Source organism: Oncorhynchus mykiss, chromosome 12, assembly GCF_057628025.1.
Source record: "Oncorhynchus mykiss isolate SJ-2025 chromosome 12, ASM5762802v1, whole genome shotgun sequence".
Lineage (NCBI taxonomy): Eukaryota > Metazoa > Chordata > Actinopteri > Salmoniformes > Salmonidae > Oncorhynchus > Oncorhynchus mykiss.
The window spans coordinates 80,939,154-80,962,932 of record NC_143033.1 but is presented as its reverse complement, the minus strand read 5'-3'; the positions used below and the strand labels follow the sequence as shown (position 1 = coordinate 80,962,932).

General features: G+C 47.3%; 1 protein-coding gene across 4 annotated transcripts in view; it reads right to left on the bottom strand.

Annotated features, from left to right (window-relative positions):
- The window catches only part of LOC110538472 (myosin-9), a 36,147-nt gene that overhangs the window by 2,150 nt on the left and 10,218 nt on the right, over positions 1-23,779 (bottom strand). For 2 of the 4 annotated variants that reach the window (XM_021625311.3, XM_090193632.1), the window contains exons 2-40: positions 19,747-20,081; positions 18,011-18,167; positions 17,190-17,217; positions 16,949-17,042; positions 16,208-16,228; positions 14,196-14,288; positions 14,012-14,075; positions 13,191-13,289; positions 12,968-13,111; positions 12,790-12,885; positions 10,492-10,763; positions 10,046-10,219; positions 9,599-9,772; positions 9,362-9,476; positions 7,977-8,164; positions 7,693-7,814; positions 7,468-7,537; positions 7,201-7,361; positions 6,970-7,078; positions 6,716-6,847; positions 6,374-6,580; positions 6,141-6,278; positions 5,936-6,059; positions 5,693-5,864; positions 5,355-5,567; positions 4,947-5,091; positions 4,634-4,840; positions 4,422-4,526; positions 4,147-4,299; positions 3,760-4,008; positions 2,633-2,845; positions 2,292-2,504; positions 2,013-2,174; positions 1,736-1,864; positions 1,370-1,458; positions 1,128-1,251; positions 808-1,016; positions 516-624; positions 107-279 (exon numbers count right to left, since the gene is read on the bottom strand). In XM_021625311.3, the coding sequence (XP_021480986.1) occupies positions 107-279; positions 516-624; positions 808-1,016; positions 1,128-1,251; positions 1,370-1,458; positions 1,736-1,864; positions 2,013-2,174; positions 2,292-2,504; positions 2,633-2,845; positions 3,760-4,008; positions 4,147-4,299; positions 4,422-4,526; positions 4,634-4,840; positions 4,947-5,091; positions 5,355-5,567; positions 5,693-5,864; positions 5,936-6,059; positions 6,141-6,278; positions 6,374-6,580; positions 6,716-6,847; positions 6,970-7,078; positions 7,201-7,361; positions 7,468-7,537; positions 7,693-7,814; positions 7,977-8,164; positions 9,362-9,476; positions 9,599-9,772; positions 10,046-10,219; positions 10,492-10,763; positions 12,790-12,885; positions 12,968-13,111; positions 13,191-13,289; positions 14,012-14,075; positions 14,196-14,288; positions 16,208-16,228; positions 16,949-17,042; positions 17,190-17,217; positions 18,011-18,167; positions 19,747-20,076 (5,777 nt within the window). In that variant the 5' untranslated portion in view covers positions 20,077-20,081. The remainder of the gene's footprint in view (positions 1-106; positions 280-515; positions 625-807; positions 1,017-1,127; positions 1,252-1,369; positions 1,459-1,735; positions 1,865-2,012; positions 2,175-2,291; positions 2,505-2,632; positions 2,846-3,759; positions 4,009-4,146; positions 4,300-4,421; positions 4,527-4,633; positions 4,841-4,946; positions 5,092-5,354; positions 5,568-5,692; positions 5,865-5,935; positions 6,060-6,140; positions 6,279-6,373; positions 6,581-6,715; positions 6,848-6,969; positions 7,079-7,200; positions 7,362-7,467; positions 7,538-7,692; positions 7,815-7,976; positions 8,165-9,361; positions 9,477-9,598; positions 9,773-10,045; positions 10,220-10,491; positions 10,764-12,789; positions 12,886-12,967; positions 13,112-13,190; positions 13,290-14,011; positions 14,076-14,195; positions 14,289-16,207; positions 16,229-16,948; positions 17,043-17,189; positions 17,218-18,010; positions 18,168-19,746; positions 20,082-23,779) is intronic. The other 2 variants (XM_021625312.3, XM_090193633.1) reach the window with 1 other exon arrangement.

The window sequence follows — 23,779 nt, the reverse complement described above, 5'->3', positions numbered from 1 at the left end:
ACATTGTAAATGCAAGTATGCTGTGTAGGGTGCTAGTACAGACGGCTTCATTTACAACCGAGTTCAGTGCATCAGCATTTAGTCCGGTTGGGTGATGTGTACGTACCTGAGCTTGCTCTTGAGGGTGCTGACCTCACGGTTCATGGCGTCGGCTGACTCAGTGGCGTCCTCCAGCTCCCTTTGCAGTTTCCTGCGGTTGGCGTTGGCTCTCTGGGCCTCCTCCTCAGACTCCTCAAGCTGCCTCTTCAACTGCTTCATACGAGAGTTCAGCTTGTCCGACTGTGTACACACACAAGCATTAGCATCAAGTACCAAGGTGGATGCTACATACAGGTGGTGGATAGGTTGAGATCCAAGACAATGTAAAGTACAAAGATGGTGTGAAAGCTTTATATAAATGTACTCCATTAAATCATTCACATACATTCAAAATAGAATCACACAGGGGAAAATAGAGACTAAGTTTACTGGTGTAAAGCTGTTGGGCTTGTGTTGAAACTTGTTTGAGTCCTGACCTGGTCTTTGTACTGCTCTGTGTTGCGTCTCTCGTCGTCCACCGCAAGGACGACCTCCTTTAGCTTCTTCTCTGTGCGGCGCACCAGCTTGGACGCCTGCTGCCTCTCCCTGTGGAAACATACATTTGTGTCACATGGACAGGCTGAAACGTCTACTTAGCTTGGGGGATTTTCACCATCTGATCTCACCCATGCTGCAATTCCGGTCATTTTATGCATTATGGAGCGCACATGAGATGTGGGTTCTGAATGAGGATGCAGGTGGTCTAAGGTCAGGCTCAGACCCACTCACCTGGTCTCGATGTCCACCTGCTCCTCCAGCTGGGCGATCTTGGCCTCCAGGGCGGCAATAGTGGCCTTGTACTTGGACTTCACGGTTCCCTCCAGCTCCTGCAGCTTCAGCTTCAGCTCCTTGTTCTGGCGCTCCATCTGGGAGCGGGCCCCCTCCAGGCGCTGGGAGGTACTGCGCTCTGCCGTCAGCTCCACAGTCATCTGGTCAGTCTGACAGAGACAGGGGGTTAAACTGCCTGACTCACCTTATCATTAGAAGTACACTATCCCAGTCTGTACACATGGGGCATGAAAGTCACTTGCCGTCCTTGGCTGTCCTACCTGCAGCAGAGCTCTCTTCAGCCTATCGTTGACCAGCTCAGTGTTACACTGCTCCTCCTCCAGCTCCTCCTCTAGCTGTGCAATACGAGCCTCCAGTCTCCTTTTCTCCTCCGCAATAAGAGCACTGAGCGGAAGAGGAAAGGTGGGAAAGAAAGATGGGGAGAGAACAAGGGATAGACATTTGGGTCATTAGAAGCAGAGATAAACAGTAGGTTATGAAAGCTTTTGAAAATGGTTCCTACTTCTTGGCGGCCTGGTTGTTGATCTCATCCTGCAGCTCGTCTCGCTCTTGCTGGGCCTGTCTCTTCACACGCTCTGCAGAAGCCAGCTCCTGGAGGGATGGAGTGTGGCAGAACCAAAGTGTGTGCGTGGGAGTGGGACAAATCCTAACTTGAGATAAGTTCTCATAACCAACTTTCCACATTAATCATGATTTCAGTGGAGGATTTGTGCAAAAAAGTTTGAGTTAAGTGCAAATACAGTTTCACAGAAATGTATAAAGACCTAGTAGTAGGTTTTGTATTGTTTGGGAGGACGAGGTGTTAGTTGAGAATAAAACGAGAGACTAGTGTGAGATGCTTAGGTGAGGGGCAGCAGCGCAGACTGACCTCGGTCATCTGGATCATGTCAGCCTCCATGCTCTTGAGCTTCTTCTCGTTCTCCTTGGCCTGGGCCATGATCTCATCTCTGGACATACGAGTGTCCTCCAGCTCCCTCAGAAGCTCCTTCATCTGGGCCTGGTGGAGAGGGAGAGGTTCAAAGCATATTTTAAGCAAACTATTCACCATCTGAATGCATCTTGATTAGAGTAGAATGTGGTCATGGTATGGTGGTGGTCATGGTATACTATAGTCAGAAGCTGGTGATAATTTAATTGGTTGTTACCTGGAGCTTCTTAAGCTGTTTGAGGGCCTCATCACGGTTCTTGTTGGCCATGTCGATGGCTGCCTCCAGCTCCTTCAGGTCCAGCTCCAGCTTCTTACGGGCTGCCACGGCAACAGAGCGCTGCTTCCTCTCATCCTCCAACTCCAACTCCATCTCCCGCACCTGAAGACCAGAGCGATTCAAGCTTTCAATCACTGGACTACATGTCCCATCATGCAATGGACATAACACAGTAAGAAACCACTACCTACAAAGTTACACCTGTAGCTGCTAATGTACCTGTTTGACCAGCTGTCTCTTCTTCTCCTCGCCCATCTCATCTCGTCCTGCCAGGTCTCTCTCGTATTGGGCCTTCATGGCCTGCATGTTGACCTCCAGACGCAGCTTGGCGTCCTCCGTGGCCTGCAGCTCGTCCTCCAGCTCCTCCAGCTGAGTTCTCATCTCCTCCAGCTGCTGCTCCATGCCACGCTTGGACTTCTCCAGCTCATGTACCTGAAGGAGAACAGTGGAGATTGTGATGAGAAATAGGACTTTGGGACCTGTATGAAAACAGAGGATTTGAATTGATTTCTTCCTAGAACACCCCCCCCAAAAAAAGATTTGACACTAGGCTGTCTTACACTCTTGCCAACGTCATCCTTGGAGGAGACCAGGTCCTCCATCTCAGCACGGAGAAGCTTGTTGGCGCGGTCCATCTCGTCCTTCATGTCAATGAGGGATTCCAGCTCGCGGGTCAGAGCAAGGGCCCGGGTCTCCTTTTCCCTGGCCTCAGCCTCAGCCTTGTCCCTCTCCTCAGCATAGCGGCATGAGATGGTCTTCTCCTCAGCCAGCATCTAGAAGTAAAATGGAGGAATGTCATACTACACTTCAAGACCCAGATTTTTCCCTAATAGTTATGGATCTTCAGAATCAACCCTTCCAAGTAGTTTACCCCCCAGTTTGAGTGAATTGTGGACAGTAACCAGGTTTCCTAGAACCTTTAAGCGAGTAAAGTACATGTGGTATAAGGAAAATCATTTTTAAAAAAGGGAAAAAAGTGACAGGCCTGATGGAAACAGCAAATCTGTCGACAACTCAAAATACACTAGACAAAATGTGATCTTTTTGTGTCTAAAATGAATTATGCGAGAAATGGTGAAATGCCTTTATGCACAAATATTGATATAGTAACTATCATATCAAAGTAAACTTGGAGTAACGCGATGACGTGTGGTCCTCCCACTACGACTCGGGAAAGCAGTTTACTAGGTTAGATGAAGTAAGTTGGGATGAATTTCACAGGGTGGTGAAAGTACATACTAATGAGCTTGATGCTCCTGTCCAATAAATATTGAGGGCCTTATTCTGGTGACATGGTCGATGCTCGGCTGCCGTTTAACAAATAAAAATCTTAACTCTGTCCATAATAACCTTTTGTAGGTAGCTTACCCGCACTGTATCGGCGAGCTGTTGGCTAAAGCGCCCGTATCAAGGCCAGAGCAGGCACATTCGTTGTAGAACATCCCCCAAAAAATTAGGAAAACCCATTTAACATATATTTTTCCCCCTCGGTACATGTGAATTTACTCACAAAAGTTATTTTTATGTGCACTACGTCATCACGTACAGCCTTTGATTCACAACAAGTCAATTTGATGGAAACATCTCTGCTGGTAAAATGCATATATTGTTTTTATGCAGAGTTTTGAATATTTGCATGAAAATCTGTCACAAATTGGATGGAAACCTAGCTAGTGTTACAACTAACCTGGTCAAACTTCTTCTGCTTCTTCTCCAGGTTGGTTACGATCTGTCTGAGGTGGTCCTGGTCCACCACCATGTCGTCCAGCTCCTGCTGCAGACGAGTCTTGGTCTTGTCCAGTTTCTCAAAGGCACTGCACTTCTCCTCCATCCGCTGGCCGAGCCCCTCCAGGTCCCTCTGCAGCCTCTTCTTCCCCTCCTCCGCGCTCTCCAGACAGCCCGCCTCCTGCTCAGACTTCTTCTTAATCTCTGCCAGCTATAGGGGAACACCGCTTGTCACTCAAACATTCTGTGGTGCGGTTTATGGTTCTAGTGATGTGTTGAACAAAAATGTTCTAATAGCACATTTGCACCAATCCAATTTTAAAGTGTATGTTGCTGTACGTGTGTATACCTGAGCCTGCACGGTGAGCAGCTGCTTCTCCACATTCCTCTTGCCCTCCTCCTCCTCCTCCAGCTGTTCTCTCAGAGTGTTCTGTTCATCCTCCAGCTGACGCAGACGAGTGCCCATGGACAGCTTCTGACGAGTCTCCTCCTGGAGCAGCTCCTGTAGGTAGAAGAGAAAGACCGGCACAGTTATAGCAGCTTAATGACTGAGCTTTTACAACCATGTCAAAACTAGTGCAATATTGAATACTTGGATCTGTTGTTGTCTATGGAGTACTATACCTGCACATCCTGCAGCTGAGACTCCACAGAAGAGCAGTCCTTGGACGCTTTGATGGACTTACCCTCCACCTCACTGAGCAAGCCATTGACAGTCTCCAACTCAGCCTGGGGAGGAACACAAGAACCAAAATAGTCATCAACATGGGCCTTCCAGCTAGTGTACAGGCCATATGCGCCAAATCATACCTGAAAGGAGATTAATAGTACTGTACCTGCATCTTGGCCACTCTCTCTGCCAGCTCGATCCTCTGGCGCTCGCTCTCTCCGTGTTTGACCTGTAGCTCTTGGACCTGGCCCTCAGCCTTCTTCCTGCGGTGCTCAGAGTCTCCCTTCCCCTGCATCAGGGTCTGCAGCTCAATGGCCAGCTCGTTACGCTCACTCTCCAGGGCCTGCTTAGTCTTGTCCACCGACACCTTGTTCTGTTAGGGGAGGGCAGAACACCAGGGGTCAGTGCATATACAGATGCTGTAATGCACAGGAAATCTTGAGGGGGGGTGTGTGTGTATGTATATATAAATAACTCACTCGCTTGGCCTGCTCCAGTTGCTCGTTGAGCTCGTCAAAGGCCTGGCTATGTTTCAGTCTCATCTCCACCACCTGCTGCTCGTGGACCTTGGCTTCATCCTCTAGAACCTTCTTGAGCTGGTTCACCTCAGTCTCACGCTTTGTCCTGACAGACAGAAGTAGAGAAATGAAGGAAAGAGGGAATTGGAAATTGTCAGATTGTACGCCAAGCTAAATACTGGGAAACAAGGAAAATAAAGGAATTTGAGAGTCTGAGAACTGTCATCAACTCATGAAATCATTTTTCTAGAAGGTCAACATGAAGGCATTTAAATAGCATCCACTATGCGTCATCTTATTTCACAATAAACCAGTTTCATTGAAACACAGTAGCCGACTATGTAACTGATCTCCTCCGGGTGTCAGTACCTGAGCTCTTGCTGGGCAGCGGTGGAGTCCAGTGTGTCCTCCAGCTCAGTCTTGAGGGCCTCCAGCTCCTCACCCAGGTCCCTGCGGTTCTTCTCAGCCTTGGTGCGTGCGGCCCTCTCTAGCTCCAGGTCTTCCTGCAGCTCAGAGAGCTGGGCTTCCATCTCCCGGATCTTCTTTTGGGCCAAGTTCTTCTGGGCTGCCTCCTCCTCAATCCTGAGGGGAGGAGAGGGAAAATGGGAGTTATAACATTCATTATGCCACGAAAATAAAATTTACAGAGTGATCACACTAAAGCCACTATGTATGTATGTGATTGCAGAGATCTTGTAGAGATCCACCTGGCCAGGGCTGCCTGCAGCTCCTCCTCCTTCTTGGCCAGCTGGGCGCGGAGCTCAGCGATCTGGGCCTGCAGCTCAGCTATCTGGTCAAGGAGATCAGTAGAATCTCCCTCCAGCTTACGCCGGTTCTTCTCCAGCTCCTGACGGCCCTTCTCCTCCCTGCGCAGGCGGTCTAATAGAGAAGGAGAACGTGTTGAGGAAATAAGAGCAACTTGGTCAACATGGTGTGTGTGCTCCACCTACCCTCTAGGTCAGTGATCATGGCCTCGTGTTTGTTCTTGAGTTTCTGAAGGCTCTTGGACTTCTCCTCCTCCTCAGTCAGGTTAGAGGTGAACTCAGAGATACGCTCCTCCATTAGCTTTTTCTCCTGTGGGACACACACAACCAGGAGTTCACAACATAATTGTATCCATCCACACACCTGTCTGCCCATTGGTTGTATACGGACCTTCATGAGTTTGTTGTTCTGGTCTTCAAGAACCATGACGTCCTCCTCAATCTTCTTCAGCTTGGAGTCTGTGGTCACCTTCTCCAGCTGCAGCCTCTGCCTGGCAGCCTCCTCCTCATCCAACTGCTGCTCCAGGTCCTACACACACACACACAGGAGGGGAAAGAGTTAGTACAGTGTGTACCTGCCATGCTGCACACAAAGTGTGTGTTGGTTTGTGTGTGTGTCCTCACCGTGATGTTCTGCTGCATCTTCTTCTTCTCTGTCTGCAGATGTGTGGCTCTCTCCTCCTCCTCCTCCACTCTGGCCTCCAGGTCATGAAGGATCTCCTCCAGCTCCTGCTTCTTAGCGGCCAGACGGGCTCTCATCTCCTCAGCCTCGGCACACAACTCTGTCTCAGCCTGCAGCTGCTCCTGCAGGGCCTGCTTCTCGGCACTCAACTGGGGGAGACAGAAACAATATGGTGTTACGGGTTCATGAATGCATTTTCAAGTTAGCTTGAGCAATTATTGTTTCATTATAAAATCAACATGTCACTTCAGGGCTGTTTCAGTGATGGAGGGTCTCCATCTTACCTGGTGCTGTTTGACCTCCATCTCCTGCAGCTGAATCTCAGCATACTCCTGCCTCTCCTTCACCTTGCTCAACTCATCATCCTTGGCCTGCATCTCCTCCTCCTGCCTGCTCACCTGCAGCAGGGGCTTCACCTGGGGAGGAGGACAGTTCAGAGGAGAAGAGAAAAGGCAGTTGTACGGCAGTATTCCCCGGGGGTTTGGCTGAGTCGTGTAGCATTGTATAGGAACAACATTAGCATAAGTATAATGTGCACCTTGGTGAAGAGTCTCCACCACTGCCAGTTCCTGAGTTTGAGGTAGGCAGAACAGTTCCTCTGGATCACCTTCATGGCGGTCAGCTGCTGCTGTCTCCTGGCAAAGGCCCTGCAGAACAAGCAGAGAGAGAGCGAGAAACACTTTGGTATCGTCCAAATACAGTTATAAGACATCAGAACATTTCCACTGCAGCCATATGATAGACAGTTGGAGTCAGGGGGTCTCCTTACTTGCGGGCCACGTAGCCTCTGCACCAGGCCTGGAAGCTGATGATGACGTCAGTGATCTTCATGTCTCTCTCCTCCTCTAGGTGAGCCAGCACTCCAGCCCTGAAGAACACCTTACTCTGACCAATCCTGAACAGGTTGGGATCCAGCTCCAGGCTTTTGATCTGACAGGAGGGTGAGGTATTACAATCAGCTAAACTGACAACATTCATCTCTTCATTCTAAATGAGTGACAATGTTCTAGAACAAGATATAATCCCCTTCTCTTACCATGAGCACACAGGCCTGTTTGCCATCCATGAAGCCCTTGGGGATGGAGTTGGGAGTGAGGATCTCATACCTTAGAGAGAAAAGGTATATGCATGGGATCATCAGTTGGACTCAACTCACTAAAAGCAACATACACAGCATGATGCAACAACAATATGAGGTTAAGTTGGGGAACTGGTGAAAATAGACATTTGTATACAGCCACAATGGGAGTGTTCACGGTACCTCTGTCTGAACTCCTGGAAGACGATACGGTTGGGGAAGCCCTGTCTGCAGATACGGATCCCCTCCAGAACACCATTACACCTCAGCTGGTCCAGAACCAGGTGGGGATCTAGCTTACCAGCCTGTAAGGGAGGGAAGAAAAGCATATTAGATATGTAATTTAAAAAAGCTGCCAACACCACTAACATAAGCTGCAGGTGCCTATGTTGCATACTGTGTTCGATGGCATCTTGAGAGAAACTATTGTTTGGATGTTTTCACTGGTGGAGTTGATCTACTGGTACCTTCTTCTCGTGGTTGGGGATGATGCAGCGGACGAAGTTGGGGTTGGTGTTCCTCAGAGTGGCCATGAGCTTGGACAGCTGCTCCTTGTAAAGCTGGCCCACCGTGCGGAACATGCCCTTACGGGTCTTAAAGGCACCAGGCATCTCAGACATCCCTGCAACCTTATCCAGACCTACGATACGATCCACTGAGAGGGGGAAGACAGAAGAAAAAGAGGAGAAGAGAAAAGGTGACATTAGATAGGAGGCTTTCACATTTGAGGATATCTAACCAGGCAAACTCCACACAGTGAAAACAAACCACAACATAAAACACATGAAGCAGAGTATAATGGCGATGGGGAGGGGTCCCATCTCTCCATGGGCGATGGTGAGAGAGATGACTGACGGGTTCAAAACCAGTGACACCACAACACTGGGTGAATGCAGAGAGGATAAATACAGTAGGAAGGGGGATTTGGGGAATGAGAGGGGTCACAAAATGCCAGTGAAGCGTGAGGGAATCACACTAGAACGAGACTCAACTCGATGCAGTGAGTGAAGTGTGTGTGTGTGTGTGTGTGTGTGTGTGTGTGTGTGTGTGTGTGTGTGTGTGTGTGTGTATATACACGTAACTGCTTATACTATGCGACCATCTTAATATGTCAAATGTGTGGTGCGAACCGACATACTATGTGGAAATCAATGTTTTGTGACAAACTGTGCATGTTTTTTTTTTTATTGGTGACGACGGAACCAAACCCATGCAGTATATACCCATTGCTGCAGTACCCATGAGAAACACCAGGGGTCCCAAACCACACTATTACACAGAGGGAGAGAGGAGAGTCCAATGAAAGAGCAACAAGTAGTAGATCTCACTGCACACAGAGCTGGGGGGGGTAAAAAAATAATTATCTGATAAATCAACATTGAGCCACAGGGAAAACAGGGTATGAGCACAGGATAAAAACATAGGCTGTTGATGCTGAGAAGAGGGAAAGGTTCATATTAGTGTGAACAGAAGGATGAGCAGAATTGGAGTAAATAAAGGAGACTGAAAATATGAAAATGAAAAGTCACCTGAATCTGAGTGGAGAAAAGGAAAACGCTGATAAAAATAAGCTCTCTGAGACCTCTGTACCTCTGAGACCCAGTAAGAGGGAGAATAAGACGAAAATGGGCCATACAGAGGAACAGATGGATAGAAACCAAAACAGAGAGTGAACAGGTAAGAACAAAGGTCCAGACACCAGACATTGGATACGAGACAAGAGAGAAAAGTGGATATGAGACAGGAAGAGACCCTTCACTGAAAACATAGCAGCAATTCCCAGCATGAAGGTTAATCCACTTAAGTCTGTTCTTCTTACTGGTTGCTAACTCTCATCATTGGCTTCACTCACCATCCTTCCACAGTTCAGACACAAACTTGTCAGTGGACTGGTTGAGCAGCGTGGCCACGTTGTCGTTCAGAGGGTCCATGTTCTTCATCAGCCACTCGTCAGCCTTGTAGTCCACCTGAGGAGACGGCACAACATATATAGACAATAGTATTACACAAGGTTTGCCTGTGACATGATGTCCAAGGGCACACAGTTTAAGCAGAGTCTAAACATCGCCTTCATTACTGGTCTGTTTACCTTCCCGGCGTAGTGAATGATGCAGAAGTCAGCCTCATCTTTCAGTTTCTTGGGCTTGTGGAACTTGGAGTGGGTGCCCTGCTCCTGCAGGACCTTCTCCACAAAGCTCTTGTCAGTGGCTTTGGGGAACCAGCACTCCTCATCCAAAAGGGCCAGGATACCAGGGGGGCTAGCCTGAGGGAGAGCAGAGAACAAGGCTTACAGACAGAGAGACCAGGGAGCCTGGGGGTGCAGCATAGCATGGGACTGAACTGAAAGAGATGGAGGGAGGAGTAGAGAGAGGGAGGTAGCAGGTGGAGAGATATGGGAGAGGATTGGGAGAAAGGGATGAGACTAAGGAGTGAGGTTAATCAGGAGTTACATGCAGGGAAAGGTGAGTGAGAAAGGGAGTATACAGTACATGATTAAAGGTAGGGAAATTACAAAGGGTCAGAGGGGTAGACTTACAGGCTTCTCAATCAGGTCGATGCAGGGCTGCAGGTCCAGGCCGAAGTCGATGAAGCTCCACTCGATGCCCTCCCTCTGGTACTCCTCCTGCTCCAGGATGAACATGGTGTGGTTGAACAGCTGCTGCAGCTTCTCGTTGGTGTAGTTGATGCACAGCTGCTCAAATGAGTTCAGCTAGAGGAGAAAGAGAAAGTCAGAAAGTGCATTCACCATCATGAACAAAAACTAGGAGGCTCAAGTGTATATTTGTCCCCTTTTCCTAATCTGCAGTGATGTGAAAGAACTAGACAGGTGAAAACAGATTCCCTGTAGGCATCCACCCCCATTCTGTCTTTGTAGATAAGTGGAAATGGCGAGAGAAGAGGAAATCACTTTAAACAAATATACCCTCTGGGTCTTACTCAAGACATTGTAATCTTGTTGGTCTTTCCCCCACTCCAGTTTACCTCAAAGATCTCAAAGCCAGCGATGTCCAGGATGCCGATGAAGGAGGCTCCCTGTCTCTTGGTCTTGTCCAGGGCCTTGTTGATCCTCATCACCAGCCAGCGGAACATCCTCTCGTAGGTGGCCTTGGCCAGGGCCTCCACTGCAAACTCAGCCTGTTCCTGGGTCTGGGCCTTCTGCACGTAGTCCCTGCCCACCTTGATACGAGGGGAGAGGATGGCACGGGTGAAGTCTGTCACGCTCATGCCCATCAGGTGGCACACCTTCTGAGCAGCTGTGATAGGGAGGGACGGGGGACAGAAAGACGAGACATAGGGTTGATGCCTACAGCAGTGCATGGAACTAGACTTTGAAACCAGAAATAAATCACTTCTAAGCTCGCTTTGAGGCAAGCAACACTGAGGTATGCAACACTGAGGCATGCATGAGAGCATCAGCTGTTCCGGACGACTGTGTGATCACGCTCTCCGTAGCCGACGTGAGTAAGACCTTTAAACAGGTCAGCATTCACAAGGCTGCGGGCCCAGACGGATTACCAGGACGTGTGCTCCAGGCATGTGCTGACCAACTGGCAGGTGTTTTCACTGAAACTAACATCATGTCCCTAATGGAGTCTAATACCAACATGTTTCAAGCAGACCACCATAGTCCCTGTGCCCAAGAACATGAAGGCAACCTGCCTAAATGACTACAGACCCATAGCACTCATGTCCGTAGCCATGAAGTGCTTTGAAAGGCTGGTCATGGCTCACATCAACACCATCATCCCAGAAAGCCTAGACCCAGTCCAATTTGCATACCACCCAAACAGATCCACAGCTGATGCAATCTCTATTGCACTCCACACTGCCCTTCCCCACCTTAACAAAAGGAACACCTATGTGAGAAAGCTATTCATTGACTACAGCTCAGCGTTCAACACCATAGTCCCCTCAAAGCTCATCACTAAGCTAAGGATCCTGGGACTAAACACCTCCCTCTGCAACTGGATCCTGGACTTCCTGAAGGGCCGTCCCCAGGTGGTCAGGGTAGGTAACACATCTTCCACACTGATCAGCAACACTGGAGCCCCCCAGGGGTGCGTGCTCAGTCCCCTCCTGTACTCCCTGTTCACCCACGACTGCATTGCCAGGCACAACTCCAACACCATCATTAAGTTTGCAGATGACACAACAGTGGTAAGCCTGATCACCGACGAGACAGCCCATAGGGAGGACAGAGACCTGGCCGGGTGGTGCCAGAATGAATAACAACCTATCCCTCAACGTAACCAAGACTAAGGAGATGATTGTGGACTACAGGAAAAGGAGGACTGAGCACGCCCCCATTCTCATCGACAGGGCTGTAGTGGAGCAGGTTGAGAGCTTCAAGTTCCTTGGTGTCCACATCAACAACAAACTACAATGGTCCAAACACACCAAGACAGTCGTGAAGAGGGCACGACAAAGCCTATTCCCCCTCAGGAACCTAAAAACACTTGGCATGGGTCCTGAGATCCTCAAAAGGTTCTACAGCTGCAACATTGAGAGCACTGGTTGCATCACTGCTTGGTACGGCAATTGCTCGGCAAACGTCCGCAAGGCACTACAGATGGTAGTGCATACGGCCCAGTACATCACTGGGGCTAAGCTGCCTGCCATCCAGGACCTCTACACCAGGCTGTGTCAGAGGGAGGCCCTAAAAATTGTCAACGACCCCAGCCATAGACTTCTCTCTATTACTGCATGGCAAGCGGTACCGGAGAGCCAAGTCTGGGACAAAAAGGCTTCAACAGTTTTTGCTGCTACTTCATATATCATATATGCAGTCACTAACTATAACTATACATTCATGTACACACTACCTCAATTAGCCCGGTTAACCAATGTGCGGGGAGCAGTGGTTGGTTGGGCTATCTACATTGTGTCCCCCCACCCGCCAACCACTTTTACGCTACTCTCTGTTCATCATATATAGTCACTTTCAACATACCTACATTTACATACTACCTCAATCAGATCGACTAACTGGTATCTGTATATAGCCTCCCTACTGTTATTTTTCACTGTTGCTTTTATTTCTTTACTTACCCATTGTTCAACTAATACCTTTTTTGCACTATTGGTTAGAGCCTGTAAGTAAGCATTTCACTGTAAGGTCTACTACACCTGTCGTATTCAGCTCACATGAAAAATAAACTGATTTGATTAGTTAATTCTGGTGGACTGAAGTGTATAATCTGCTGGTCAGTAGAGTGTAATTGACAGATACTAGGATCTCCTTTTTAGGATCAAACCAGCCCACATAAAGGTTTGCTATACCTGTGTCGTCAGGCATGGAGGCCTGGTCTGAATGGCGCTCCTTCTTAAAGCTCATGTTGCCCAGCTGGAGCACTGAAGACACCACCTTCAGTAGACCTGCATGAGGAGACCAGAGGTTAGAGTCACACCCGCCAAAATAAACCAGTGAGAGGGTAGTGTGTCCCGTCCTCCCCCTCACCAATCTGCTCGTCCTCTGGAATGCCCATGATCCTAAAGGCCTCCAGGGTCTCAGTGAACAGGTCCTTATCCTGCTGGCCAGGGATGGTCACGTTTCCATTGACCAGGAAGCGGTAGTTGTTGTAGCCCTCCAGACACAGCTCGGCTGAGGGGAGCACAGAGTTATTTAATCTGATATGCACAGTTAGCTGTACTTGATAAAGTTGATAACGAAGGAGGCTTACAGCGCAGTTTGTCTCCAGCACCAGTGAGCATGTAATAGAAGACATGGAAGGTCCTCTCGTCTTTGGCCTGGCGGATGGCACGGGACTTCTCCAGCAGGTCTGGTGGTTAGACCGTCAAGGAGCCACTCATTCAGACTGGATTGTGAGCTTCTACTGGCCGGGGCAAGTGTGTGTGACTTACTTGTTTAGTTTACTGTAAAGACCGAGAGGTGTCTGGAGTTAAACTACACTTCAATCTATGGCCTACAGAATTTTTATTTAACTAAGCAAGTCAGCGGCAGGGTAGCCTAGTGGGTAGGGTAGCCTAGTCAGCGGCAGGGTAGCCTAGTGGGTAGGGTAGCCTAGTGGGTAGGGTAGCCTAGTCAGCGGCAGGGTAGCCTAGTGGTTAGAGCGTTGGACTAGTAACCGGAAGGTTGCAAGTTCAAACCCCGAGCTGACATGGTACAAATCTGTCGTTCTGCCCCTGAACAGGTAGTTAACCCACTGTTCCTAGGCCGTCATTGAAAATAAGAATTTGTTCTTAACTGACTTGCCTAGTTAAAAAAAAAGGTAAATTTTTTTTTTTTTTTTTTTTTTTAAAGAACAAGTTCTTATTTACAACAGCCTACCCCGGCCAGACCCTAACCTGGATGGCGCAGGGCCAATTGTGCGCCGCCCTATGGGAGTTCCAATCACGGCCAGTTATGATACAGCCTGGATTCAAACCGGGGTGTCTGTAGTGACGCCTCTAGGACTGAGATGCAGTGCCTTAGACCCCAAACTATTGTATATGTCAAATGAGGGAGTGAATTTCATTGTGGTTAACATAGTATGAAGGATACAGGTTTCAATGTTGGCCCCCACGATGTATCCGTTGACATCGAAGTTAATCCTGATGAATTTTCCCTGGGAGAGAGAGAACATAGTGAATGACTAAGGAAGCAGGAAATACTTGTCCAACAGAAAGAAAAAAAAGCATCACTAAGAGATTTTTTTTATTTTTTTATAAAAAAAAAAAGTTCTTACGAATCGGGAGGAGTTGTCGTTCTTCACAGTCTTGCCGTTTCCAAAGGCCTCCAGGATGGGGTTAGCTTGCAGCAGCTGCTTCTCCAGCTCACCCTAGAGGACAAACACAGAACCGCTCTATCAACCAATGACTTTATCCCATTGGATTCTTTAAACCACCACCTCCTTATAAGGACACATCTAGATTAGTACAAATTCTATAGTGACACTGACAGGACATGCCATTTGTCATTTCTCAGTAGTGGGATCAAACTGTGAATACCTTTGGTGATTCCAATGGATGATTCATCGTCACGCATTGTGAGAACTACAGTCATCTGCTTTTAATTTACTCTAGTTTCACTTCATTGTGAGGATTTCAGTTGTTTGAACATTTGATTTGTGTTTGGATGTTCCCTTTTTACGCCAAGTCCATAATTTAAGTTATAAGAATTCACAACTGCATTACCTTACTTATGGAGAAAATAAAACAAACTGCATGCAGACCATTGAATATCACAACACCCGGGAACACATACACAAGTACACAAAATCCCCACACACAGCGCAGTGTTAGTGCCCACACCTTGACACCCAATGGACGACCCTGCGGCCCTCATCAGTAACACTTCACCCAGAGTAACCCCCAGACCCCATGCAGAGAACTGACTGTCAATATTCACTACACTGACATTAAGTATACACAACCCCTACAGCCAGAAATCTGTACATAGTTCACGCTGAGCTCTACTGCAGACTGTGGTTGTACAGGTGGATCCATGCACATGACTCCATCTAAAATGCCACTAGTAATACTACAGTGAATTTCAATTTTAAAAGGATCTATACATGGACAGGAAAGCCTACTGATAACCTTCAAGAGTCTGCTACAGCTGAGGCTGTGTCAACATGTGAGGAGCTTGGCGCATATTGGGTGGAAATCACTTCAATCCACCCAATAAAAATACAGACTCACACTAATATTCTTACATAGCCTAGCAGTTAAGAGGTTGGCCAGTAACCGAAAGGTTTCTGGTTCGAATCCCCAAGCAACTAGGTGTAACATCTGTCAATGTGCCCTTGAGCAAGGCACTAACACTAATTGCTCCTGTAACTCTTTCTGGATAAGAATGTCTGCTAAAAAGACTGCTATAGTAGTGGCTTTGTCAATGTTATCAATCTGAGGAGCTCACTGAACCTTTTTCCTGAATCTTCAAGGACAATGTTAGTTTAAAAGCAATCCCTAACTAATCCTATACATTACACCACTATGAGGCTTTAAACAGTAGTAAGGAGCAGGGAATAATGGATCTGTTGACTGGTATGAAGCATCCCCAGTGAACGAACACAGGTATACAATTAGTTCACTGGCATCACAATGCACACAGCAACTCAGTGAGTTTGTCCAGAGATCTTTAAAATGGTGTAGACAAAGAGTGAGAAATGGAGAGGGAGCTGAGAGAACGTTGACCAGATCTCTGAACAGACACACTGGAACACACACACAGCAAGCAGACATGATGGAGTCTCACACACAGGTGAACACATCACTCACACTTCTGGAACCACCAGGGGGAAAACAAAGGATCAACAGCGTTATGCAAAATCCAGCCAGACTTGTCAAACTGCAGAGCTGTTTACTCATTAAACATCTTTAAACTTAGTATTTAGAAGATCAAAATCCAGCCAGACTTGTCAAACTGCAGAGCTGTTTACTCATTAAACATCTTTAAACTTAGTATTTAGAAGATCAAATCAACAATACAAAAAGGGATGCGCTCTCAGTTTTGTCTGGCTGAATTCTAATGGCAATTTCCCCTTTAATAAAGAACATTCCTTCCTCTGGACTGACACTGGTCATGTGTACACTTCCAAGTGACCCACTAGCCCACCACAGAGCACGCTCCAGCAGCACGGGGGAGGAGGGAGAGACAGCGCAAGAGCCAGGAAGAGGGAGGAAGGGTGTGGAGGAGGAGATCCAGAGATGTGTGATGGGAGAGGAAGGAAGGGGATGAAGGGACAGGGTAACTCACATGTGACAGGAACGAGCTGGTCTGTTGATGGGAAAAGAGAAACACACAACCTCAAAGGAATGATAGATACAGATACTGGTCTGCTTTCAGGAAAGACTGGGCCTCTCTTGAACCCTGTAGTCACAGCTGCATCTATCACAGGGGTGGCCAACTACAGCACTGCAGGGTTACATTTTGTCTCATGGCTTTATAGAGTTGACCGGAGGTCACTTTGATTCAGCTCAGCCGCTGGAGGAGGAATGTCAACAAAAGGAATAATATAGCCAGTCCACTGTAGTTTAGATATCACACTATGAACCAGCTACCAAGGGAGTTTAATCTACCTCCTGCAGTGCTACGGTCAGTCTTAAAGAACCAAGACTGGCCAACCCTTATTTAGAGGTCCTCTATGGCACCATAGAGCGGTGTGACTGATAGAAGCAGCACCTATCCAAGACCTGGAACAATATGGCGATGGCTTGACAATGATGTAATGTTAAGTACCACTGGCAACACTATTTCTCAAACGCACATACAATCACAGTACAAGTAGTTGAGCATTGAGGACTCAGAAAAGCCTGGTTCTGAGCTGATAAAGGACCATAGGAAACCAGGCCCACGTCAGAGAGTGAGGGAGAGTTCGAGAGCATGGTGGAGAACAAAAAAAGGAATAGGAAAGAGAGTAGAGGGAGAAACAGAGAGGAGAGTGTAAAGATCAGAGGGAACTAGAGAGAATAGTAAAGTAGATGAGGACTGACTGACCTGGTCTTTCTTGGTCTTGTGGGAAGAGGCCACATGGGCCAGATACTGAATGACCTTCTTGGTGTTCTCCGTCTTCCCAGCACCAGACTCTCCTCTGTGGAAGAGAAAAGGAGGAACAGAAGCAAAAAAAGTAAAGAAGTCAATCAGTTGTCAGCAATATCACAACTAACGCTGTAATATTTCAAGGTTATGTTGAGAGACCAAGATTTGCTGTTCATAGGGTTTTGTGCTCAAGACTCACGTGCAAAGAATGGACTGGTCTTCACGGTCTGTGAAAAGAGGTGGGGCCAAGATTTTTTTTTTTAAAGGTACATATTTCATGGTTTAAGTTTGGATTGAATAACATGAGGGGACAATTCAATAGTGACAATAGTTTCTGCTACTATTTGTAGCCCATCATGGGTGCTTGTTGTGCAGAGGAACTTCAGTTCCATTGTCAGAACTGAAGTATGTTGTTGCCAGCTGGCTTTTAAAAAAAAATAGTGAATTCTTCAGTGTGTATTTGTTATCTCAGGAGCACATGCATTTTGTCTCTGAAACAGGAAGTGCATTGGTCACACAGGAAATCAATATCCAGCTTCCTGTGAATTTTAACCAACAAGTCAATGAACCATTCCCATGCAAATACTGCATGGTAACTCCCTCCCTCTGCTAGTTAAATGATTCCCTTTACTTCAATGGGGGCCAACAATGGACTAACAAGACAAGAGGGAGTGAATGGACAGCCTGACAAAGCCAAACAGTACATCAAGATAATGGTCTGGGAAAGAGTACTGAGAATGTACTGTATGTAACCTACATCCCCTTACAGACTGACTAATGGCCTTTCCTTGGTTATGGAAGGCAGGAGCCCTCAGAAATCAAGGCTAATGCTTCACTACTTAAATGCAGACTTTCAGAGCCAAGTCTGCCTGGAGGAGTCTAAACCGATTCATATCTTATAGGCAAATTATCTTACTAAACATGGATGGTAAAATACTACCAATAACCCTTGTATTCAGATGAATGAGTAAATTTGCTAGGTTACTTACTACGATGTGGTAAAAAAGGACCGTGGCTTACCCTGCATCATGCTCCTGTAGGCCGTGTCAGTGATGGCATAAATATGGGGGGGCATTTCATGCCTCTTCTTGCCCTTGTACATATCCACAATCTCTTCTGAGTAGATGGGCAGATTCTTATAGGGGTTTATAACCACACAGAAGAGCCCAGAGTATGTCTGTGATACAAAGAGAAACACTTATTAATATTAGTTACTGAACATACATGCGCTCCTCTATCCATGTCCTGAACCAAGAACACTAGGGATTATACAGTCGGACTTGACTGGTCTTCTTACAATGGATTTTGGCTAGAGACGTCATTTCAATTAAAATTCCACTGTTGATGTTAGTGAGAGAGTGATTCTACTGCACTCTGACCTGCCAATGTAATAGTTTAAACTGACTGCATACAATATCACTGATGGTCTACAGCCAAAAACAAGACTGGACAGATGTGAATGGGGAAATCATAGTGAACATTATCTTCTGAATCTAACCCTCTCGTCAACACCAACTCCATACTTTATTTCCCAATCTCCCTCCCTGACTACAGCCAGAGGCTGGGCTAGATCAGGCATGTTTCACAATCACAAAGCGCTTCTACCAAACAGTGACATCATCCGAGGTGATTTCACCCCAGCCCCTCTGTCCCTTTCCATATACCCCTCTAAACCCTCATCTTGGTATGGGCATCTGGAGAGTCTCTCCTCCCCACTTCATTTATGTTCATCCGCCCTCCATATTTCTGTTTCCTTCCCTCTCAGCTACATTCCTGTCCTCCCCATTGCGCAGTGCCCTTGCTTCTGGTCTGGTAGTTGTCTCTGCCTCTTCCAAGAGGGGGGTTTTCAGAAGGGTAGCCGGTCCAGTGGCGCACAACACTGCAATACCCAAACCCCAAGAGGGCCAGGGTGTGTTGACTTGACCGGGTCAAAGCCCAATGTAGCAGGCACAAAATCACTCCGTCGTGGACAGAGGGATAAATGGCATTATGGGGGGACAATAATTAGAGCACGATTTACATTCCATATCCATTTAATTTCCAGCTCTGCCTGAAACTCAACTCTGAACAGCTTTACTCTCCGCCCCCCCCCCCCCCCATTGTGTCCCTCTCTTTCCTTCCCCCCCCCAGAGAGTATTGTTCCCTGCAGATTCCTGTTTACAGCAGTACTCCAAACACAGAAGGAGAGTGTAAGAGAGGGGAGCCAGAAAGAGAGGACTGAACATACTCCTATGTTTGGTAAACAGATTACAGCCTTTCGTTTGGGGTGGCAACCTGCACACAATGGGTCATCTGACACAATGGGCTTAATGGTGGTAATGAGGCTAGGAAGGAGGTCCACCTGGTTTGGAACCAGGCCAAGTTGTGACATGAGCAAACAGTGCTTTCATAACCAGCATTAAGCAAAACCTTGGATAACATCTAAATCTTTTTTTAAAGAGTCAAATATTATCAGCTCTCGTATTTAAAAAAAATGTTTAACACCTTTATTTTACTAGGCAAGTCAGTTAAGAACAAATTCTTATGTTCAATGATGGCCTAGGAACAGAACGACAGATTTGTACCGTGTCAGCTCGGGGATTCGATCTTGCAACCTTTTGGTTACTAGTCCAACGCTCTAACCCCTAGGCTACGCTGCCGCCCCGATGAGGGGGCAAGAGTGAGTCAGAAGTGTTCACAGAGTACTGATTGACACTTGTATCATACAATGAGGCGAGGTCCTTCAGTTCAGTGTGTGCCTGGTGTGTAATACTCACGTAGATGAGGCCAGAGTAATATCTCTCCTTGAGGTTGTGCAGCACAGAGGCCTCATTCAGGCAGGTGAGCTCAGCCATGTCTTCGACCTTGCTGAACTTGGGCGGGTTCATCTTCTGGATGTCGTCCTTGTTGACTTTCACCTTCTTGCCAGAGTCTGCCAGCTCCACCAGGCACTCTTCACCTCGCTCCTCCTTCACAGATCCCGCCTCGAAGCCCAGCCGCTCCGACGGCACCCACACCAGCTTCTTGGTGGCCCAGTCTGCCTGGGCCAGAGGGTTGTTGACCATGTTGCGGTCCACGTACAGGAACTTGTCTGCGTCCGTCGCCATGGTTGCTGTGGAAAGAGACCCAGAAGTTGGTTAGGGCTAGGAAATAGAGCATTTAGTTGTAGTACCAATTATATTTAGTTAGACCTCAACCAACAAACAAACCTGATGTAAATGAGCAACAGTCCTGACAAACTGAGCCAAGTTAACAAAGACTTCTCTTAAGCTACAAAGCATTATCTTGCATCAATCCCCAAAACAATAATGTGGGCATGAACTGTCATTTCCCCATTGTGTCAATCTCTATCCGCAATACCCATGGGATTGTTCGGAGGTAAAGATAGCCACTGCCCAGAAAGTTTGTTGGGTTGTGAGTTGATGTCTGTCAGAGAGGTCTGGTCCCTGGCCGTTTGTCTTGATGTAATGTCTGAGGAATGCCGAGGTCACCAATGTTTCCTCTACAACTTGGAGTGCTCAGGTTAGGTCAGTCCAACATAAAACAAACTAATCTCAACGAGGCCCCACGTTTCTGGCAATCACTACGGATGCTAATCAAATTACGGGGCGCACTCCCTCTCCAGCCAAGGCGGCCTATAACAAAATGTAACTTAGTGCTGTAAAACTTATTTGTGGTAATGTGCAACATGTGCTGACCATCTCATCCAAATACGTGGTTTTGGGGAAGACTTCATTGATTACATGCTTGGAGGAAAATCTTCAAAACAATTTGCGATTCGCAACGTTCGGTTTCTAGGGATGAGGAGCACGTCAGAGTGGGAGGTGAATTGACTGTTGTACATAATGAGGCCTGAGGAACCTCCCATATTCAAAAACAAAAGTAAGAGAACATTCAAGGGACTTCAAGTCTAAATATCCCCCCCCCCCAAAAAAAATGGTGTTAAATGCCTAAACACAATGTTCAGTCTTGAATCTTGTTTACAAAACTTGTGTAAAACACAACCACAATGCCAGAAGTGAGCGACATGGCTTGCAGGCCCAAACAGGACCGGTTCACAGCTCATGAACAACATCTCTAAGTCATTGAAGTCAGTTCCATGGTGTAACCCACATGGAGACACTAGACAAGTATTACCAGAATCCAGTGGGGGTGAGGGAAGGGTGTTTCATAACGTTTAGCTATACACAGAGGTAGAGAAAAGGGAAGGCCATTATCTGAACATTCCAACAACGGGAGAGTTGTGCTTTCCCACCACCGCCAGGGTCGTTAGCCTAAAACTTTCCTTCACTCCCTAGGGTAGAAATAAAAAAGTTGAAATTTTACAACAACTGGCTCCGTTATGTTTACATATTCAATGTTGCAAAACAGCAAACACTCAAAAAGGTTACAAGTTCAAGATATTTTTCCACTACCATACTTATGAGCTTTGTTTGTTGGCAGAGTTTGTTTGGATAATTTGGAAATGCAGTTGGTGGGGGGGGGTTACCAAGGTGGCAAGTTCTCCTACATTGCCTGCAATCATAAAGATATTCTTACGAAATAGCACATCATTGAATGTGAGATTTACCTGCTGTAGAATGGGAAAATTTATTTTAGGCATGTTAACCTACACTGGGGGAAATGCAGTCTACTGCACACAAAGGCTAGGGCAAGTAGATGTTTGAGAATGTACCGAGAAGGGCTGTACTGCATTGGATATGGGCATTGCTGACCGAAAGGGTTATGAGAAATACTAAATGGCACATTAACCCTGATGTACGTCAGGCAACCAGGAAGGCAACCAAGACTGTGGCACCATTCCTCTCCCTCAGAGCTCCACAGCTGACTTCCATCACAACACCCTCCCCTTTCCCAACTCTGTTTCTCAACCCTTACTTCCCAGTTTCCTGCTTTAGAGTGAGGTACCCCACAAATGAGTCCCTCCGGACCCCTCTCGGTCAGCTCCAGTCTCCCTCTCCCCACCCCCCCTCTGTTTATCCAGTCTTCCAGGGTCACATTCCTCCCATACTGACCCTTTATCAGAGACAGAGAGCAAAGGAACGCTGCACATTTCTTTCCTCTGACCACCATCAGTCTCTCCTGGTCTTTCCTTCCAGTCCTTCTGCCCCTTTTTCCCCCCCATCACAGGGTCAGTCAAGCCCGAGGGGTTTAAGGGTCGCACACGTCGCAACGAATGTGGATCTCCCGTTGGTCTACTGATCGTTCAGCACGCTGTTGATGTCTGACGGATCACATTTTTGCGCGATTCTACATGTAAAGTATTTTTTGGCAAAGTACTCTCAGCAGGCAAACGCTATTGGTGTGTTCGAGCCCTTAAACACTCAAAATACATCACCGATCCCTGGCAATGCACCCACAGGCTGTACAGTAGAACAGTTAGACTGTGTGCAGTGGTGAAGCCAGTGGCCTTCAGACAGTCCCTTGACTGTGGCAGGGCCTAACTATCTGCAACGTTAGGCAAACAATCAGCAACCACACCAAGGGGCAGTCTAGTCAGTTCCATGCAGTCCTAACACAGCTAATGCCTGACTGCAATAGTTAACCATTGTTTTCCTGCTTGTCAAAAACAAGCAGTGGGGAGTACAGCCTCAACACACCAACGCTCTGGGATTGATTCTTATCAGTGTCAGCTAGGCTAACGTGGGCGTGCAGCATGAAGAGAAGAAAAATACGTGTAGCCTACATGAAAACAAACTCAAACATGCAGCTCAAACATATACAGGCCATCTGTTGAGTGGAGGCAGGATGGGGGCCAGAGAGTTCAGCTTGCATGGTCTACCAGCAAGACATGGATAAGCCAGCAGGATAGGAATATAACCTAATGATATTGAACAGAAATAATGATAAAATGAGACTTCAAAAAGGAGAGCATGCAGCCGTTTTGGACGGCCCTGGGGAGGGAGGGAGGGAGCAGAGAGGCCTGTGCTGTGTCCTATACACGTCGTCTTGACACAGATTAGTCAGTGACGCATCTCCTCCATCCATCTCCTGAGAGCAGCACAGGGCTACATTTATAACCACATTTATTCTTTTCATAGTCATTCTATGGAAGGTGCTCTATATTGAAAGGTGAAGACGACCTAAAGTGTGATGGTCAGCCGTTGCCATTGATAGACACTGCCAAGCCTGTACATGGCATTAAGAGAACACTGGGTAGACCCACGTCTTTAATTATGACAGAGTCCCTACCAAAGTCCACAGCTTTCTGTCTGGCCACCAAAGTCCACAGCTTTCTGTCTGGCCACGTCTTCACTCAACCTGGGACGCCACTAAGCCTGAAGCCCAGTACCGCGCAGCTGCAAGGTCTCCCCATGTCTTGTCACGTTAAATACTGTTCAGCTGTACAAACAGACTCATCTATTGAAGGTTGGCTACATTGAGATTAGCCATTCTGGTAGTTACTCAAGCAAAGTTACACATTAATGAAGGCGACACGTGGAATACAAGGAAACCAATCCCTCCAACAGTCCCTAAATGTTATCGGACCTATCACAATCAATGACCAGCCAACATGTCACTGAAGGCTAAGAAAACCACCAACATCTAGGTAGAGTGGTGCTTAGTCAGTGAAGTGGTCTACTATAGAAGCGGAACCCTGTGCCGAACAACAAGAGGGAGGAGAGAGTGTGGTTTTAGAACCGATGTCACAGACACAAGAATGAAGGCACAAAGGGAGGAAGTAAAGTGTCCTTGTCGACGCCTGGCCGTCTCGTTAAAAGGGACACCAAAGGCTGCTTGCTCTTCAGAGCCATCCCTCCCTCACTCCTCCCCTGCTCCACTCTCATTCCATTCCAGCTCAGTGCCTTC